At 27.5% G+C, this 21,110-nt stretch overlaps 1 protein-coding gene and 1 long non-coding RNA gene across 2 annotated transcripts in view; one reads left to right on the top strand and one right to left on the bottom strand.

The window, feature by feature from the left end:
• LOC107437201 (nose resistant to fluoxetine protein 6) overlaps positions 1-21,110 on the top strand; it is a 50,560-nt gene that overhangs the window by 9,955 nt on the left and 19,495 nt on the right. The window contains exons 2-9 of the mRNA XM_016049122.3: positions 1,480-1,712; positions 7,128-7,242; positions 8,664-8,763; positions 13,067-13,176; positions 17,136-17,351; positions 19,118-19,211; positions 19,329-19,421; positions 20,869-21,034. Coding sequence (XP_015904608.1) covers positions 1,480-1,712; positions 7,128-7,242; positions 8,664-8,763; positions 13,067-13,176; positions 17,136-17,351; positions 19,118-19,211; positions 19,329-19,421; positions 20,869-21,034 — 1,127 coding nt within the window. The remainder of the gene's footprint in view (positions 1-1,479; positions 1,713-7,127; positions 7,243-8,663; positions 8,764-13,066; positions 13,177-17,135; positions 17,352-19,117; positions 19,212-19,328; positions 19,422-20,868; positions 21,035-21,110) is intronic.
• LOC139425410 (uncharacterized) overlaps positions 1-21,110 on the bottom strand; it is a 48,697-nt gene that overhangs the window by 12,186 nt on the left and 15,401 nt on the right. The window lies entirely within an intron of this gene.

Below are 21,110 nucleotides of genomic sequence, written 5' to 3'. Positions count from 1 at the left end.
CATTTAACTTTCATATGTTCCTAAGGCCATTAAGTTTATTGAAGACTAATAATGAATGTTTAATTTGAAATCATAATATATCATTATGACAAAACTTACTAGTGCTAGATATAATTTTCATATTAATAAAAGCATGTAACATGCTGAGTCAAACATATTTTTAATTTGTTTTAATTATAGGTCAACAAAGTAGAGATACGCCATTTATTAAAATGTGGTTAAAAAATACAATAACAACAAAAATAAATTTTCTTAATAATAAAATATATTGCGACAATATTTTCTTTAGTAGCCCAATGCTGTAAATTTTTTTCAGATCAAATTACGGTAAAAAGTACCAGCACTCAGCGTGTCACTACTTTTTACGTAAAATCCATTTTTACTGGAACATGTTATGGAACAAAAAATCTGAGTAAACTATAATTTTTACAGTAATTGCAGTAAAGTAAATCCAATTAAATAAATACTACCGTAAATATTTCGGTATAATATTTTACGGTAAAATGGATTTTAGGAATGAACTCAAAGTGCTCGTACTTTACACCGTATTTGATAAGGAATTTTTACAGTGTGAAAGAGCATTCCAAACCTTCGAAAATGATTTATTCTTCTAAAATCAAGTAATATTTATATAGTAATTATAATATTGTTAAATGTATAGCTAACACTGAAATGCAATTATACTTAATGTATTGAAGTACTTCGTTATAATTTTATAAATTGCTGAACTCATTCGTTTTTTTTTTAATTTAGTGTAAATTAAATTAAGTATATCATTAGTATTTTATTGAGTGTTAATTCGTATATATTGATCTTCAAATAAAGGAAAGATAATTAAGAGAATACTATATAGTTGAATTAAATACTCCAACACTAAAATCTTCATAAATGCCCTAAAACGTACCTGTCATAGAAAAGAAAAAAAATAGAGGTTCCAGACATATACTGCAATTTTTCCTGTAAAATTATCCAGTAAAATAAAAAATAATTCAGGGTACTCATTGAGGGTACACTGCAAATACTCTGGATCAAATTATGGTAAAAAGGACTTAAGATGCCTGCACATTTCACGGTAAAATCCATTTTTACCATAACATGATTTGAACATAAAAATACGATGTACCGTAATTTTTACATAGTTTTTGTAAAATCATTGAATCCTCTTGCTTAATGTTACTATAAAAATTACAATGTAATATTTTTCGGTAAAAATGGATTTATGGTAAAAATGGATCTTACGGATGATGCTCCCAAAGTTCCTGTACTTTATATTGTAAATTGATCCATAATTTTTTACAATGTAAATCGTTCCTGATATATAAATAATTAGATAATACAGATATATAGACGATAAATTCATTACCAAAAATATTTTCAATTCATATATAACGCTTTTTAAACATAGAAACGATTATTAAAGAAGTGAATTAATTAATAAAAAAATTCTTCGAAATTATAATGTGAAACTCTTATTTTTAGTGATAGATTCGTTTGGCAAATTATCAGGAGGAATGCTAGAGGGAATAACATCTGCACTTGGTGACTACGATGAGTGCCTGGATGTGATAATCGGTGGTAAAAAGAAAAGGAAATTTCGTACTGGAACATACTGTATGTTGGAAATCAAGCCACCTGACTCCATACTTACAGCCATCAAAGAGGTCCAGATCAATAAGAATAACAGTTTAATGTCTACACATCTAAAGGACCCGGTAAGAGTTAATATTTTTTCAACCCATTCTTTCTGTACAGCATAACTTCTATTATTTTAAAATACATTGTACAGTGCACAAATAAACGGACCACTCTGCATAACTTTTGATTTCTAGGACTCAATCTTAAAGGCTCGAGAGTGTGACCTAAAATGTGTTAATTAATAAAAGCAGACGATGCTTTAAAATACGAAACCAGACGCAAAAATGTACTTTCTCTGTATAAACATATATTTTTTTAGGCAGAATCGGATTACTGATCCCCAAAATATAAAAGGTAAAATATAGGAGGCAATCTGGGAAATATGGTCAAAATAGTTTAGTCAGGAGAGTGCTCAAAAAGTTTAGACTACTTAATGTGAATTTTACTTTTTGCTTATTTCGCTATATCTCGAAAACTTTTATAGCGAAATAAAATAAAAATTTCAGCACCCAAATATAAAATGTGTTTATTCAAAGATAATTTGATGCAAAAAAATAACTTTTAGTAAAGATTTATTATTTTTTTATTTTATTTAATGAGGGTCGTAAAATTTTTAATTACAATTTTTTGCGTTATTTTAAAGAATATAATTTTACACGGCAAAATACAAAATTTGTGCAAAATCTGTTAAACAGCTTTTGAGAAATTGAGTTTTCAAAAAGTCAGATCTTTAAAATTCGCTTTCGCATTTGCTATTTTCCCTCAATAGTTTCAAAATAGTCATTTATCTGCAATAGCATTCTAATCAGTTTACCAATGTGTTAGCTTCTTTTCAAGTACTTTGCTTAATGTTCCTAATTGATTTGCGCTTCATGCAACTTTTACCATACTCCGATTTTCAATCCAATTGCTCAATTTATATTCTCCTTAGAATTCCATTTGTCTGTCTGAAGCATCACAAAGCTAGCTTTTTCTTTTATCTAGGTACCATTTTTTTCGACAACGGTTCAACGCACTGCTTCTTAACTGGTACTCTCGCTACAGATTTTGTTTTTTTCAATTTATGTGACTTGTCCTTAACGTTTGTTGCCTTTTTTTTGTAGTAACCCCTATATTTGGTTTTAACTTTTTATTTCTGAGAGACTTGCTGAGAACTTTTGATGATCTTTTGTCTTAGTGCCAGCATGATGTCTCAGATTTGAAATTTTGTTTCCAATATATACTTTATTTTCATCTGTATTACAGTACTATCTCGTACTAAATTCCCTACTTCTTTTTTTCTGTACTGATGATTCCCTACTTCTTCTTTACGATAACGCTGATTTGCCTACACTTTTCTATAGTGCCACATCACTAATCTTTCCATCACCGCTTTCCGCTTTTGTTGTTTTCTACCTATGCATCTTTCAAAAATTTTTCTGTCACCTTTTTCAACCATATAGTCATTTATCGTATTATTATTTCCTGTTGTAAACAACATGTTGTTAGCGGGCGGAGGATCCTAGAACAGCTCACCTTGAAATCTAAGAAAAGATAATTCGGGGAGATTATTTTGAGCATCTGATCACACCACCAAAATTCTTAAACCTTATTGGTTATTTGATGTCTATACCTACGCGAAAGTTGGATTCCGTAAGAAAAATGGTGAAAGGGTTTATTTTTTCGACATTTATGCTTCTGATCTCTTGCGGTTAGAATCATCGTTATTATTTCAGTTTTTAACCTTTACTTCATTTATTACCGTTATTGTTTCATTTTTAATTTTTTTTGTGCTGTACCATTTGAAAATAATTTAAATTGTTTTTAAATAATCAAAAAGCGACGTTGATCCCAGTAATAATCGTCAACTTGGCGAAAACGGCGAAATGTTGGTTGAAAATGGCGTGCGAGTGGACGAGTGGATTTTTAACTTTATTGAATGCAAAAGTAAAGAAAGCAATAATTGAATGGTGTGTGAATCCAAATTTAACTTCGAAAACGTATGAATGTCAAAGATGAGTCATCTGAGTGAAGGTAGGTTATTTTTTATTCCATTAAAAATATTTTGATAAATACGTAATAATTAAAAGTGTTTTTTGTTAATAATTAAAAAGCAACATTGATCCCAGTAACAATCGCCAACTTGGCGAGATTTCAAGAAGTCGCCTAGAGGTGAGCTATTCTAGGATTTTATCGTTGTTAGTCCACAAATATGCGATATCATAGAGTGTTTCTAGATACAAGTCATATTTTTTAATAGCAGCTATTCTGTTTTGTAGTCTCTCTTAGCAGTTCCGTTGTATCCGCCATTGTCTTTATTCTTGAGTCAACCAACGATTTCACTATTTTCTGATTCATTCAAAGTTGTATTTTCTCCTGGTTGCCCAATTCTTTTTTTAATATTTTCAGAAGTTGAGTCCGAAATCTAGTATTTACTTTAAGAACCTCTGGTACTAATGCATCAAATACCTGCTTTATCTCATTTACCACTGAAACTCTAGGCATATTTGTCTTCTTTTTGGTACCTTGATCTCCCTCAGAATTACTTTTTATAACACTATATGTACAAATGTATATCCTTTCCCCAAGCATAACATTTTGGTGATGATTGCAAGTTCTTTTACATTTCGTATGAGCACTTGTATTAACTTCTTCGGTGGTTTTCTTCGAGCTCGTACCTTAGCGACGATTCCATTTGTTCCTAAGAAACTCGCATTTATTTTCGGACTTTAAATTTTCGTGATTTCGGTACATCTCCACTGACTGGTGAATTGAAAATTCATGAATTCTTCTGATCTCTCACCGAATGACTGGCAAGCCACTACACGTCAGTCACTGAATTGTGGCATAATGTTGAAGCTGCATAGAATGCTGACCCATCCATGCTACCCAATGTTGCCAGGGGAGGCTGCTTTGAGTACTGATTCCTCAGGATATATATATGAAAGGGTAGCAGTCATGGTGTTGTTTTCAATATTGTCAGGAATATCTCGGGATAGCATGTCAGCTTCAAAGTTCAAGGTGCCTTTTGTGTATTTTATATCATAATCATACATACTTAATAGTAAAGACCAGCGGAACAATCTGCCTTTCAGATTTTTAACATTTTTTAACCAAACTAAAGCCGCATCATCTGTATGTATGGTAAATTTATTTCCAAATAAATAGTGATAAAATTTGTTTAATGCATCAACAATAGCAAGACATTCCAGTTCTGTGATAGCATAATTTTTCTCATTGAAAGGATAGCAGTCATGGTGAGTGTTTTTAGGCCACGCAGATAGCAGTTGGAAGGAAAAAAATATTTTATTAGCTTCACATAGTATATTTAAGACATTTTCTAGCAAAGGCGGAGCTCAAATTCGCACTCAAAAACTGTGTGCTTAAGTTTTAATCTTAGGGAAAGTAGCAAAGGAATTTCCCTCTATTTTATTATATTTGAGGGGAAAAGGGAAATCCCAAGGATTACTATTGGTTTATGAAAGAGATCGAGCGTTTCCCACACAGAGCAAAGGGAAATATGTCCTGCTCTTAATTAAATGCATAGTTGAGCCAAAAATAGATTTAAGAACAGGATGTGGCTCTTAAAAGTGTGATAAAGAATTTCGAATAGAATAATTAATTAGTAATAAAGTAGGAGTTGTTTTATAGCAAAGAAACTAACATAAAAAGATTAATAGAAGCTTTTTATGTTACACACACACACACACATATATATATATATATATATATATATATATATATATATATATATATTAAATATCATGATTTTAATAAAAAGTTTTTAAAAAAAACGAAAAAAACGACTGTCTGGAAAAATATTGTGGAAAATAAATTTCGAGATTTAAACGATTTCATGTTATAGCGAAAGCCTTATATTTAAAATGATTTTCTTTGATGAGGAAATGCGTTATTCATAAACTTTCCTATACACTTTTAGCATGCACTGTTTATAACTCTTCCGGTGTTTTCTGAATTTCCGCATTAAATATTTATCGAAACACTATTCAATAAAATTCATATGTTAAAATAGGATGTTATATGCTATTTGCATAATATAGGCAAAGATTATAATTGTTGCTTTCGTTAGTTATTAATCAATTTCTTTTATTAAGGATAAACTTATTTGAGCCGCACGAAATGCAATACAAAGAAAATATAGACAGTAATTAAATTTTTTGTACAATAAATGCTGACTAAGTATACATAATAAAATATTTTAATTACCATATTAAATAATTTAAATTTTCCATTAATGTCTTATAAGAATTCTTTGTATTTGTATGATAGCATTACACAAATGCTTTAAACTCTTTGATTCATTGTTGATAATTACAGAAATTATAATAGCATAGCTTTTACTATTTTTTCGCACCTTTATAACATTTCAAGATGTAATAATAACAGACCCTATTACTTAAAAACAAATTTAGGAATGCAAATATTTATTTTTTTTAAATCACTTACAAAACAATTAAGTATATAATCTTAGTATTAAAAAATTGAGTGTTAAAAGTTACATACAATTTTCAGTTTAGTTTTTATAAATTTCTGTTTCGAATCTAAAGCAGTAACTTTAAAAGTCGGTGTTAAAATAAACACGAAAGCGTCAATACGTTTCGAACTGCTCTAACAAACAGTAAAAGACGACCACCAGAGAAATGAATGCGAAATGTGCAAACAATTTGCTTAATTAACGCTCTGATATATTCAAACAAATTGGTGCGAATTATAAAGCATTAAATAATTTGAAACATATCAGTTTATTCTTAATCACTGCAAACATTACGAACTAATATAATATGCTATAGAAAAAATAAGTTATATAAAACAAATAATAGAATTATTTCTTCATTTAAAAAATTTATAAGATTAAGTATTGAGTGTAATTTATTTAAAAACAATTGTGAGATGTATATCATAATAACAGTGAGATCAAGTTGTATAACTAGTATTATGTGTTATACTAATGATAAATTTTGCGTTAAAAATTCATAAATCAATTTATTTACATGCAAACTTCAATATTACATTTGAGATATTACATCCTCAGTGAAAAATACAGAAAACTGGTGATGAAAAACATTACATATGAGCAGTATATTGAAAAATAGTAAATTTTTTACTCCACAAAGTGCTTTTGTAATGTTTTTCATTGTCATATTTCCGTATTTAAAATTATACATTAAAAGGTATTTAAAAGCATACATTTAAAGATATACATTTATATGTATTGAAAGGTATAAAGTTATATTTCTTAAGAGATACTTTAAAGGTGATGTTGCAATGAAGCATTAAAAATACTACACAAATTTAACTGTTGAAAAATATAAGAGTTATAATTTTTAATGTTGAGACATTTCTTTCTATATTACAAAGTTTTTACGCTTCTTTATATTAGTGAAATACTATGTAAGTAAAAAATATTTGTCTACAAAGACAAACCTTTTATTAAAAATATAAACTATCCAATTGAAAAGCAGATACTTCAAAGCAGATATTCTCTGTTGCAGATATTTCAAAGTCTACGAAGGGTTCGAACAAATCCTGATCATATAATGTTCCGATTGGGCATTTGTATGCCATCTTCTTGCAGTGTTAACGATGTTCAAAACCTTATTGACACAGGTAAGTATAAATATTGATTTTCCGCAAAATCAGTTCCGTAAAATCAGATTTCTCATGATCAGCAAGCTTGATTTATAACTCAATATTAAATTTGAAATTTGTATATTTTTAAATTGCCTAGAAGTTTTAAAATGAAGTATGCAACATTTTTAGCAATAGGAATAATTTTTATTAAAAACTAAGCAACAAGGCATAGTATTTTTATAAGTATAACATATGTTATATAATACGTTTTTTTATGTCTAAACAAGATGCATAGCATATTTCAAACTTTCTATGTAATTTCTTTATTTTACTATACATACTAGAGGTATGAGTTTATCAAAGACATTTTATAAATTTAAAATGATCTTATATATTTTAATTCTAATAATTGATTACAATTTTTATTTAAGTTTGATGCTGTGTACAAAAAAACTCCTTAAAAGTTCCTATGGTTACGACCATAATACTATATATACCTACTATTTATACGTTGCAAAAGTACTGCTCGCTTAATGAGTTATTGAGATGATTCATCTCCCCGTTCAAATTGAATCAGAGAAGCATTCAAGGAATTATAAGAAGTGAAATAACATAATTCTACTCAGAATCAATATTGAAGCAAACCTGAATGATATTATGGATTGATGCTTCAAAATTTCTTATTAGTTCAGACGTGCATTTAACTGTTTTATGGGATATTTTAAAGTTTCGTAGAATTTAAGAAAGTCAGTACAAAAACTATGTAAAAAATATGCTCAAAACTACCAGAGTATGGCAAGATTTACCGTGTTTCTGGCTGTATTATAACTACGAAAAGCTCGATAATTTTTACGAAAGCACTTTGGTAATGATTTTGGTAAAATTAAAAATCAAATATGGTTTTATATACAATTATAATGTTTTATAAAATTTGGTAATAATAGAATAAATACTATTTATAAAGTTACATTTACTTCTCAGTTTCGTATTTTTTACTAAATGTGAAGTAATAAGAGCAAAAATTTTGAAAACCAGAATTTTTTGTAAATCACTACCCTATGAACGTTTAAATTACCAAATGATTGATTTAATTACAGTATATTTTGGTTTTATGAACCAAAATTAAGGTTTTTTTACTAGAAATCTCATTACCATACAGTATGGTAACTTGAACCGAATTTGTTCTCCTGGTGGATATAATTCACTTTTGGTTGTGGAGGCAAATTTTACGCTTACTCTATTACTTCAAGTTGTTTTCTTTTCCAATCGCTTTTCAATTTTACGTTCGTTAATTAATTTTTATCTAAGTTAATTATTTCATTACCATGAAGTACGTTAATTTTTCAGATTTTTTTTCTCCTTGTAACATTTTGAGTGAAATTATAAGTATAAATTCTCTTGTATATTATACTGACAACATATATTTCAATTTACAAGATGATTATAATTTTTTCAAGGTATTGACATAGCTGAAATGAAAGGTCGTTTACCAGTGCATGTCAGCCATTGTGATGCAAAAGTGGGATATTATTATCAACCTCATGAGATTTTAATTTTGTAAGTATACTCTATTACATTAATCGTTTATAGTGTGATTCGACAAGTTTTGTAATACTTCCATTGAACTTATGATGGTTTTTCATTAAAAGGATATTTTTTCTATAACATCAAAGCTAAAAGATTTTTAAAAAAATGTTTTTATATGATGATTGTATTAATTAAAATTGTTATGTATTTTTTTTTAACTTTTAAAGAGTTACACGTTAAAGCATCTAATATTAGTACAAAATAGATACTGAATATATAAAAATTTTCTCTAATATCTGACCTATAAATTTTATTAACACTGACATAACAGCAATTTTGCTTTTATAATAATGATATATTTTACTATATAATGATCTAAATGATTGAGTTTCTACAGATTTACACTAAAAGGCTATTGTGCTTGTTCAAGTTTGCCGAATTTAAAAAATAGCTTTATTTAAATGTAGATGCATTGATTTTTACATCAATTAGAATTTAAAGTAATTAAAATAATATATTACTATATTTTATGCCTTATTTTAATTAAGTTAGGTCAAATCAAATTTATCCACCTTTAATTACCTTTAATCTTTTTTCGGGGGGGGGGGGGATTGTAATCTTAAGACAATTTTTTTCTGAGGATTAATCACAGTATATGATATATTTGGATTGAGCCATGATGGCTCAGTAGTAAAGGCACTGAGCTGTAATTATGAAAAAAAAACCCTGCTGCGGCTTAAAGCCACCCAGCTTCAGGTTGAAGGATTCCTGCGTATCTGGGAAGCAAAGAGTGTGCAGTGCTGGCCATATTACCACAATCACTCCATTGAACTGCTGAGCCTTAACCTCCATGGCCCAATAATACCAACGGGCTGTAGTGGAAATTCTTTTTTTAAGCATATTTCGGTTAGGTGCTCTTAATTAAGTGCAAACTTATTGACGAAAATGCAATGAAAATACCACATTGTGTGAGATTTATAATTTTATTTTTAGTTTTAAAATGTGATATTGAACATTAAATAATCGAATATTAAAATCTATACTTCATTTATTAGCCTTTTTCATAGACGAATATTCTATCCTAAGAAATTTACATTAAAAAAATCCCTTCGATAATAATTAATTGTTTATCACAACATTTTTGCTATAATAAAACAAGTTGTTTTACTATTATTGTGTAATTTAATTTATTTTAGAAAACAGCTGTTATAAGAAAAAGTATATTGGTTTTCATCTATGAGAGAAATCTGAAAATTAAATTAAAATTTCCTAAATGTTTTTCATTATTATGGGCTATGTATTAATTTATCTTGTCTTTTGAAACTTTTATTTTTTTCAGTTAAACTACTTCCTAATATTTTCACGAATTTCTTTTCACATATTGTTTGAGATATATAATCTATTCCAAATAGAACCTTGAAATAAAAATATGGAAAGTTTTGCTCAAATTTCATATGTTAGTCTATATTTACTTCATTTTCACCGTTATTTGCACAGTAATATTTATTTAATTAGATCCATTCAGTGATTTTACACACCCTGAGTACTGGTAATTTTTACCGGAATTTTTTACACGGTTGTCTATGATGGGTATCTCGATAGTTTTTACACCGATTATTCCAATTCAAGTTAACTCAACTTTTAATAAACAACAACAACTTTGAGTTCAAGCTATTCTTTAAACTTGCCTGTCGATCTATCTTTAGTCGTTATATTTCTTATGCAGGTCATCGATTCATTTGAATTCTATAACATCCTCCAGGGTAATTTAAGCCACCGGGATGGCTTTGATTGCTTATGCTGAATATATTTTGAATGCTGGTTTTAGCAACACTGTAAGCTATAAAAATCAATAACGGACACTATTCCTTTAAATTTGAATTTGCTTGCTAAATTTAATCATGAAATTTAGCATCTTGAACTTTGTAATATAAATAGGATAACTAAAAACTAAAACTGTAAAAAAACTACTTACAGTTGTATTTGTGTTAATAAACGTTTTGAGTAGTATATGCCCCCATATTTCAAACTTTTGAAAGTCAATCAACAACATACATAAACCAATTACTGATTTTTTACTGGTGGTTTAAGTTACCCCATACTGCGATATAACTTAGACTAACATTTATTTTTTTTAGCATGTATATTTCAGAAAACTTTTAGATAGGTAAAAATTGAGCTTAACTGTAAATCCAAACTTTCGGATTTACAGTAGTCTCTAAAGTAAATGTTCTTTAATTAGCAAATATTTTAGAATGAAAAGAGGAACAAGTAATCTCAAATGAGTGTAGGCAATTTTTGTTCTTTTATCTTAATGGAAGTTTTATAAATAATAAACGTAAAAACTTTTAATAAAAAATGGATATTATAAAATTTACAAATGAAAATTAAAGAATTTATAGCAGAAAAAATGAAGTCTGTTCTACAGCAAAAAATAGTTATCAAAAAGGATTATAATAATGAATGATTAATAATAATGAAAGTAATGATCGTTTGGCTATTTGTGTTTGTGACGTTTTACTCTATGAATGCATTGCTATATCGATCAGTCGACATAACAGAACTGAAAATATAGTTTTCTATCATAAATGGTAATTTATTGACTCACAACTAGAATCAATCTTTTAATATGCTCTTTCTTGAAAATAGGTCCCGCAATGGACTGATCGATAAGACACGGTTCCCAGCAGATCACCGAAGTCAAGCATCACTGGCTACGGTCAGTATGCGGGTGGGTGACCACTTGAATCAGTCTGCGTAGGGACTGAGGGTGTGCGGAATTGGTCCTCGTTAAACTGTGCTACCGTAAAGTGCTCGACTTCGCGCGCAGGTCGTCGGGCTACCGAAGCGGGGGTGCCATCCCCTCCGCAGAGGATCAAAATTGTGATGGCATGTCTTCGGATCATCCTCCGGGATGTTTCCCAGACCGTCGCCAATAGCCCATTGTGCAGCTCTAGTGCGACGTAAATTAACAACAACAACAAAATCTTGAAAATAGGAAATATTTTCATAACCTCATGAACTAATAATCAAATGTCTTTAACACTGAAAATGAGAAAAAATAGAAAACTTGAACATCCTTAGTAACATTTGATATTTTATCAGATTTTCCTGTACCACCACACGTTGTTCTAAAGATTAAAAGAGTTGACCGAAAATAGGATAATTAATTAATAAAAAAATATTTAAGTTTGATTATTCAAAGAAAGTACATTTTTGTAATTGATATACATATTTTTTTTCTTAATTTAAAATCCCTTTTGTACTAATTAAATCCCATATTTCTGATTTTCCCACTGTGCTTTAAATATTGAGCATTAGTACGTGAAAGTCTGATTATTATAATAAAAATTCTGTTAGGGTGTTTTGCGAACTTTTCCTCATCTAACAATCTAATCTTTGCATTGACTCTTCAGTTCTTTCTTATAAGACTTTCTCATTCTTTAATAATTTTAATAATGCAATTTCCAATTGTTTGTCATATTTTTCATACTAGTGAATTGAAAAGTTCCATTAAGTTTCTTATTTTCAAGCAACACTATTTCATTAATAAAATTGTGGACCAAATTTTTAGATGCATTTATAGAAATACTTGATTTTGTCTAATTTCAATACTGAAAATAGTTTAGCTCCTAAAGCTTTTTTAAATGACATTTAAGTTTATTTTTTGTCGAAATGCCCAAGTTTAAAAGCTTAACAGCACCCCTGGCAGTGTGAGTTAACATTTCCGAGCATAGGTTCCATTGCAATTTTTGCTCCTGAGGATTTGCCCTAACTTTCTTAGATATTTATCGCAACATTTACGTTGTTACCTGTTAAATATAAAGTTTCTAAACTTATGCATTTCGACAAAAAAATAGACTAAAAAGGACATTTATAAAAATATGTTAACTGGGAGTGAGAAACCGATTGAAGATTTGAAATCAATGATACGAAATTATATTAAATATCTCAAAATCTGATGCAATAGAAAAAAAAGGCTGTTCACAGTTAAATCAAACATTCAATAACTCTATACCTCATTAAAATAGAGTTTAATAACAAGTTCGATAGTGTAATTTTTTATGAATACCTTTTCCTTAAATTGATATATTTTTCAATGCAATCAAATAGTTTTTTAGAAGGCAAAGTTAAACAATCCTTATATCATAACCTATAATATTAAATTAGAATCAATAAGTTTTTCTTCACACACCCACATTTTTTAACTTCAACAGTATGGAATTGCTTAGGCTTAGGGGAAACAATGGCATCCATATAATTTTAAATGACAAGTGTCAATTAATTTCGCTCCTAGATAGTGGACTAATATTTGGAACTCTTTTAATTCCAGTTGTCTAATAGGTGTGTTCCTCATCATAGCAGTGATTGGAACTATTGTTGCATTCTTAAAAAATATCTGGTACTCAGACAAGGACTCAAATTCAAACGTCGAAACGAAAGGTAATGATTTCCATCTTACCAAAACCATAGATAAGATACAAGGGTCAGAACATTTAAGGTAGTAAGATTTCCTTTCGAAACTTACAATTCATTATATTATAAAGCGGGATAATATTCAAGGATAATTTCCAATATTTTCATACTTAAATCAATTAAATAACATTATTATTCTTTGAGAGAGTTAAAGATTGATATTAATTAAAGTTCCAAAAAGTTTGATTTTAGCTTTTGAAAAGTTAGAATTTCAGAAAAACACTAGAAATATTGGGATAACTTTAATTAAAATTGTTATTTTATTCCGTCATTTTTAATAACAGCAATTATATTATCAATAAAAATAATATTATAATTATTATTAATAATTGAAGTTGTCAACGGAATAGAGAAATTTTAAAACATTGTAAGTAATAAAAAATCATCATCTTTAAAGGTTAAAACTTTTAATGTCGATCAGCTAACTGTAAATTAGGAAAATATAACCTAATTTTTATCATTTTCTTATGAAAATAACTTCTTAGCAAAGTTTTATCGGAAATAATTTTTTCACATAATAACATAAATAACTTGACAAAAATGCTAAGTTAGCTATCATATTATTTCACAATACATATGGTTTTTTAATGATAATTTTTGCAAACATTGAATATTTAAAAATAATAATTATTAGATTTATTATTTTAAGCAGTTAAAATAACTTTAAAAGTATGAAAAAAAGAATATATTAAGTAATTTATGAATTTAACGCAGTGCTACTAAATTCAATTGCTTATAAGCAAGTTAAAAATAAAGAATTCTTTTTTTCCCGCCCATTTACTATTCTGTCTCAAACCTGCGCTTATCTCCTTCTTAACTTATCTTTCAAGGTATTTTAATTTTATAGTTTATATACGTACCACCCCTGCTCACAGAGTTCGCTAAACTTGATAACAGCTTTTGCAGTCTCTTTTATACTGCTTCGCAATTTGAGCTCGTTTTGATCACTCATTGAATACTTTTTTATTATTTTAGTTTAGCTTTGTATCTCTACTGGTCTTCTTTTTTAAATGAAGTCCTGAACATACACAACTTATACAATCTATGAAAATTTTGAGTTATGTACATTTCATTGAAGTTCAACTGCTTTATTGATTTAATGTATTTTACTGCTACATAAAAATTACTTAATTACTAAACCAAATAATTCCTCCAACTTGCTTATATGGGAAACTATAAATTTTAAGTATTTCAAATTACAACCGTTTCAAATATGTTATTCCAGCATTAACTCTTAAAATGTATGAGAAACAAAGAAAAGGAAGAAGAAAAAACGTAGCTGGTACATCTTTGCTAATAAAATTCATATCTCTTCTTTGTTAATAATGAAACATCATTAAAATTAAAGCTCAATTCTAAATTAATATTTTATCTTTGTAAATTAATAGCTCAATTAAAACAAAAATAGAATTATTTGTTTTCATGAAATTCTTTCCCTTTAACAATTTATTTCTACTAAACTTATAGCTTTCTGTTGTCCAAGCAAGAAAAGAATTTTCATTCAGAAATTTATAATCATGCACGTTTAAGTTCTCATACTTAGGATAGCTTTCACGATTGATATATCAGTTCTCTGTTGACGATACAAAAATGAAATTTCGTTATTTTTTTAGCATTACACGCATTATTGTTTTTGGTAATGTAGATAGGTGGAATTGTTTAGTGACTGAAATTTTAGAAATTGTGACAAAAAAACCTTTTAACCATCTTTATTGATTTTATTGGAACAAAAAGGCATAATTTAGTTACGAGAATTGTTTACCTTACGTGTTTTGTACCCATTTATCTCATCTCTTTTTAAAAGGTATTAAATATTTATGTTGACATTTTTAAACCATTAAAATTATATTTTATCGAACAAATAAGACAGACAGTAAATATTAGCTTATTATGTGCTCTAAATATGAAAATAAAACAAGTTATATTAGTATAAATAAATCACAAGGATTGTTTACCTTGTAAGTTTTGTACTACCTGCTCACTGTTTGAATAACTTTAATTAAACATTGCAAATTATAACCTTAAATAAAAAGAAAATAAAAACATACAGTAAATATTTAAATTCTTTTCTTAATCATGCAAAGTTTGTATTAAATTATTCGCTGAACGATAGAAATGATTAAAATTATAATTTCTGATATTTTTCGGCATTTAAATTATCATAATTAAGCTCATTTAATCAAAATATCGACTACTCTCTCAAATTGTCAACAAATAAATCGAATTGTCTTTTGTGTGTTGTATCAGCTGGATTAAGTTTTACCTACTGTTAATCAAAATATTTAAATGAGTAGAAGATTAACTATCTCTTTTTCATAAAGAAAAACAATTTTTTGCTATGAATTCACACAAATGAACTTTTACAAAACAAACACACAAACACAAAAACAAACGGAGTAAGGTACTTTTTGCAGCAATGATAGCTGATTAAAATAAAACCGAGTTGGTGAAGTTAGTTTCTAGTGTCTTTAAGCGTTTCTAATTTTTATTTATTTATTTATTCATTTATTTTTGTCTGAACACTTTCTCAAATTTGTATTTTTAAAGATAATACGTTTGAGACTAATATTTCCAGATTAAATTTTAAATAATTTTGGCCCCAGTTTTTTTTCTGAAAATTACAATAAACTATAAAATAGTCATCTTGCATTTATCCATATTTCTTATATTGCTCATAATATCTTCTCATAATATATTTTATGACACTGGGGAACACTTTTGTTTTTGTTTTCTATTGTATGAGATTTTTTTAACAGATCTTAGATATTTTCTTATCACAGATTTCAATTCTGCAATCGGTTTCTCCCAGTAATGCACACGTTTATAAACATTACATGCAACAGAGGATCACATAAATGTTGTGATGAACGTCTAGGAAAGTTAGGACACATAATATCAGGATTGAAATTGCATCGGGACACATGTCCTGAAATGCCGTCATATACTGTTAAAATTTTCATTCTGAAATTATAGTAAAATAACTGGCAGCTATCCGTCTATCCAATTAACTGTAAAGTTTACGGTAAAGAACATTTTTTTTCTTCATGGTTTTGAAACCATTTACGAAAAGTATGGCTATAAAACCATGAATACAAAACTATACGTTTTTTTTAACCATTTACAGATAGCACTTTTCAAAAACGTTAAAAAAAAGTAGTTATTTAACTAAACATAGAAGCTCGTCGTTTCGTAAGGTGATGGACATAGGAGAGTGTAGAACTAAGTAGCTTCATTAGGTCATTCTAGTTGGAGCGATAAAATTCTGGTTGTTTAACCGTATTAGGTGAGAGCAGTTAATAAAAAGCTTTTCTCAATAGCAACAGTTAAAAAACAGTTTTTTTTTCAGTACATTTTGGTAGTTGAACCGTGTTAAGCCGCCGATGAAAACAATCAATAAACTGTTTTTCTCACATTTAACAGTTGGATTACCATTTTATTTATAGTTATTTGACTGTTTTGATTAAATATGGTAAAATAACCATTCAATAAATTGTTATTTAACCATTTTTCCGAGAAATTTCTAACAGTGTATGCTCAGAAATTCCATCATGCACCACTTCCTATAAACTGTTTCTTAAACAGTTCATAGTAGGGAAGCGAACTTATGGAAACGCCGCGTATGTCGATATTTCCAGGCATGGGTCCCTATGAAACTTTAATCCCAGATGTTTTTCCCGAAGTCGTCTGGAAGTTTGTTGCACCATTTAAGAGACTTCCTGCATATAACGTTGTTAAACTTGTACATTTCGACCAAAAGTAAACTGAAAATATCATTTAAAAGAAAATCTGTAACATTGGGAAGAAAACTAATTTCAAATATGAAATCGAATTAGGCAAGATCAAGTTTTTCTATAAATGCAATGAAAAATTGTTCCATAGTGTAATCCATCTTTTATTTATGTCTGAATTTTATTTCTATTTCATAGGGAAATTTTATGGAAAAGAAAACCTATCTATTAAGGAAAGAGCTGTGAATTTATGTTCAAAATTTTCAGTGGGCCACAGTATATCAAAACTATTATGCTGCGACAATAATAATGACGCCTCTGATGTTTGCAAGGGAATGACGTTTTTCAATATTTTATTTTCAATATTTTTGCATACATATGCTTTACCACACCCATTACATTTGTACAGATTTCGTAAGTATAGAAATTTTTCTTTAATTATTAATATGTATTTCTCATAATTTTTCAACTGCATCGAAATTGTATTGTTAGTTCCGTATTATGTTCTAAGCTGAAAACATCGATCTCGCTTTCACTTTCGATTATGTCAAATTTGTTTAGGTCGAAATATTTTTAACAATGTAACTACTTTATAGGTTGAAAAAATATTTCTGTAAAAAAAATATTTTTTTAATATTTCATAATTTTATTTTATTTTTTAAACTCTTTGAAGAATTTCACAATTGTTTTGCCATAATAACCTTAGAAACATTATTTTGTTTCATGCATTTGAAACCTAACAGTTGTTTCGCAAAATTATTTTATTGCATGTATTTAAAGTATATCTTGTTTCAAACTTCATCAAACATGTTTAATATTAAGTCATATTAATTGTCAAACACCTAGTTTTATAATATTGTTTTGTTTATATTATACTGCTTCAAGAAACTAAAAGAAGTTCGCGTAAGAAACTGATAAGTTTTACAATTATTTATTTATATCAAATTTTAAAACAATAACTTTTGTAAAACAGAACAATAAATTTCTAGAAAGATTAGATTATATTAAATTAAAAGAATTATTCTCACAAAAGAGAACGAGAACATTATTGAATTTATTGAAGTTAAAAAATATATAATTTTTTTCAAAAGATATTACAAAAGAATATATTAAGGAATATATTAAAAAAAGAAAGTTTAAAATAGGGCATATTTGATTTAAATTGTAATGAACTAATTTTCCCGATGGAAAAATATTAAAAATTATAAATCTTTAAGCAAATTTACGATTAGTGTCTTAAAATTCTTCTAATTTCTTAGTTTTAATGTACTCCTAAATACTTTACAATATACAATTTTAAAAAATTGCATTAGTTCAGCTTCATGCAGCATTTTCTCAATGCTCTTTTTTTCTTTACTTTTACTGATCCCTTATTATTTCTTTAATCGCATGCATTTCTCATATTTATTCTATTTCTATTAACTGGTTAGAAGAAAATTGCTAAGTTAAAAATAAGACAAATTTCATTTGCATTGCAAGAAACTATTTTTTCCCGATAGAAAAATATTAAAAATTATAAATATTTAAACAAATTTACGATTAGTGTTTTTAAATTCTAATTTTTAACCATAATTCCTAATGTATTTCTAAATACTTTAGAATATACAATTTAAAAAACATTAAAATAGTTCAATTTCATGCATTCATTATTTTCTCAGTATTCTTTTTCACTAATTCCTTATTATTTATTGAATCGCATGCATTTCTCATCTTTATTCCATTTACATTACCTGTTTAAAAGATATCGACTGACCTGTATAATTGCTAAATTTTCAATATTAAATGAATTTTGCAGACACTAATGAGGCTAAGTATCTATTGACCTAATCTAAATTGCTTCAAAGCAGCATTTAAAAAAAACAGAATCTCGTGCATAATTTTTTTCGAAGCAAAAAGTGAAAATAAATCGATTTAATCGTATTGGTTTCTGAGCTGTTCAAATGATTTTCAATAAAAACGTTTAATTATTATCTATATTTACGTTCAGTAGAACAGAATGAATCGTTTTAATTATCTGAGTATACAGAAATGAGCACGCTAAAATGAATGATTTGCAGAGTTAAACATGTTATTAGTGTTATTTTCCCTTCTAAATACTGATTGCGCAAACCAGCGATCATTCTTTATATTGGAATCAAAAGAAAATTAACACACTACCGTATTGCATATTCTTATTTCAGGAGATACATTAAATTTTACTAAGTTTATCGATGAGATTTTATTTGGGGCTGTTGCCAACTCTTCCGTTGGCATCGACACTTTCTTCTTTTTGGGGTAAGCTAATGAAAATTTATTTCCTGTTTATCTCTCTTTAAAAAATAAAATGGTTCTTTGTTTAAAATGCACTGTAGTTTTGAATAACTAAACTAATAAATTGTTTTATTATTCTAGAGGATTTTATTTTGTGAATTCGAGATGGAAAAATATAAAGAGGCCAAACATATTGCCTTATATTTTGAAGTTTATATTCATGGTCGTTATAAGGTATTGCATAAAGCGCTTTCAATACATTAAATAAATAACTCAAATTTAATTAATTAATTTTTTTTGCTACTTGATATTTTCTAATAATTATTCTCGATGCAAAAAAAGATAAAATTACAAGTTAATTAGACAAAAACTGTATGGGGATTTTATCAATTTAATTGCAGATCATTATTTTAATACAAAATTCATAATCTTCTGGACTACTAGTTTGTGCAATATAAATTTTATGTTATCAAAATAATTTGATTCCTTTTTGTTCAAATTAATATTTTAGCAATAAATGATGAAATTTTTCTATACGTTAAACACTCACCGTCAATAAACTTTCCAAAGATCCACAGTACCTTTTTTTTTAAATTTGTTTTTGTATTTACTCAGCTTATGTTTCTATTAATTGTTGTGATTATGCTTACATTAGCAGCTTCAATTTTTTTTCTTTTTATGAAAGATAAACTAGTCATTTATATGAATTGAAATTTATGCACAGTTCTCCAAAAAAAAACAGTCAACCCTGAATAACTTTTGATTTAATGATCGGATCTTCACGTTCTAGGACTCATGCTGAATGCTTCGAGGGGGTGACTTCAAATATGATAATTTTTTTCTCAAGTTGAAAATACCCAATTATACTGTTTATTTTTTTCAGTAGAGCCAAAAGTGCCTTTCGATGCTTCTTAAAACTAACTAAACTATGGAGACTAAATTGCACATCATAAATAAGAACAAATTTTACTTTATTTTCACCTTCAACTAATTAATTAAAATGAATTAAAACTTAAAAAATAATTAAATTATTTAAATTTGATTAAAACTTTTCTATTAGTTAAAATTTTAGAAATTAATTAAACTTTTATTGAAATTTTCCAAATTAATAAAAATTTTTTAAAATTTTACTAATGAATTAAGATTTAAAAAACTTAAATTTTTCAATTAATTGAAACTGAAATTTTTAAGAAAACAATTAAACTAGAAAAGTGTTCAAATTTATTTTATTTTTAAAAAAATATTAAATAATTAATGAATACATTACTTAAGGATTACTTCCAATAAATACACTTATTTAATGATGATGCAATTTTGTAATATTTTTGTGTTGTGGATCCTTTCCCAATTATATATGCTTGTGGTTATTAAAATGAAAACAAATATATTATTTCGAAAGTGAAACATCTTTCTCACATTATAAGATATGAATATTAATTTTAATACAACTTAATTTACGCTTCATGTAATTTACGTAAGTAATGCAATTACGGTGCAAACTTGCGCACCTTGTTAAACATTTCTAGAAGAAATATTTTAATGTAATACACTGGTTTCTACATGATTATATAATATACTTACATAAATATTTAGTTGTGAAGTTTAAAAAAGCTCATTTAATAAAAATACAAATACAACCTTTATTTATTTTGTTAAAAAGAAATTTTTTTTTTTTTTGTAGAATGATATTTGCGCAAGTTCTAGTTGGATGTTTGTTATTTTTACTCCCTTCTCTTGGATCTGGACCGCTTTGGAAAGACTTTGTAGAATCGCCTGTAAACAATTGCAAAAAAAGTTGGTGGATGAATTTGCTCTTTATTCAAAACTTCTTGGGACCCTATGATATAGTAAGAACAACTTATTTCCCTTCAAAAGTGACATTTATAAGTGTTAAAATTTTGTTAATATAACAAGTAAATTTAT

This window comes from Parasteatoda tepidariorum, chromosome 1, assembly GCF_982258835.1.
Source record: "Parasteatoda tepidariorum strain Cologne lab strain chromosome 1, Ptep-v5.0, whole genome shotgun sequence".
Taxonomy (NCBI): Eukaryota; Metazoa; Arthropoda; class Arachnida; order Araneae; family Theridiidae; genus Parasteatoda; species Parasteatoda tepidariorum.
Note: the sequence above shows the minus strand (reverse complement) of the source record. Positions and strands in the feature narration are given on the sequence as shown.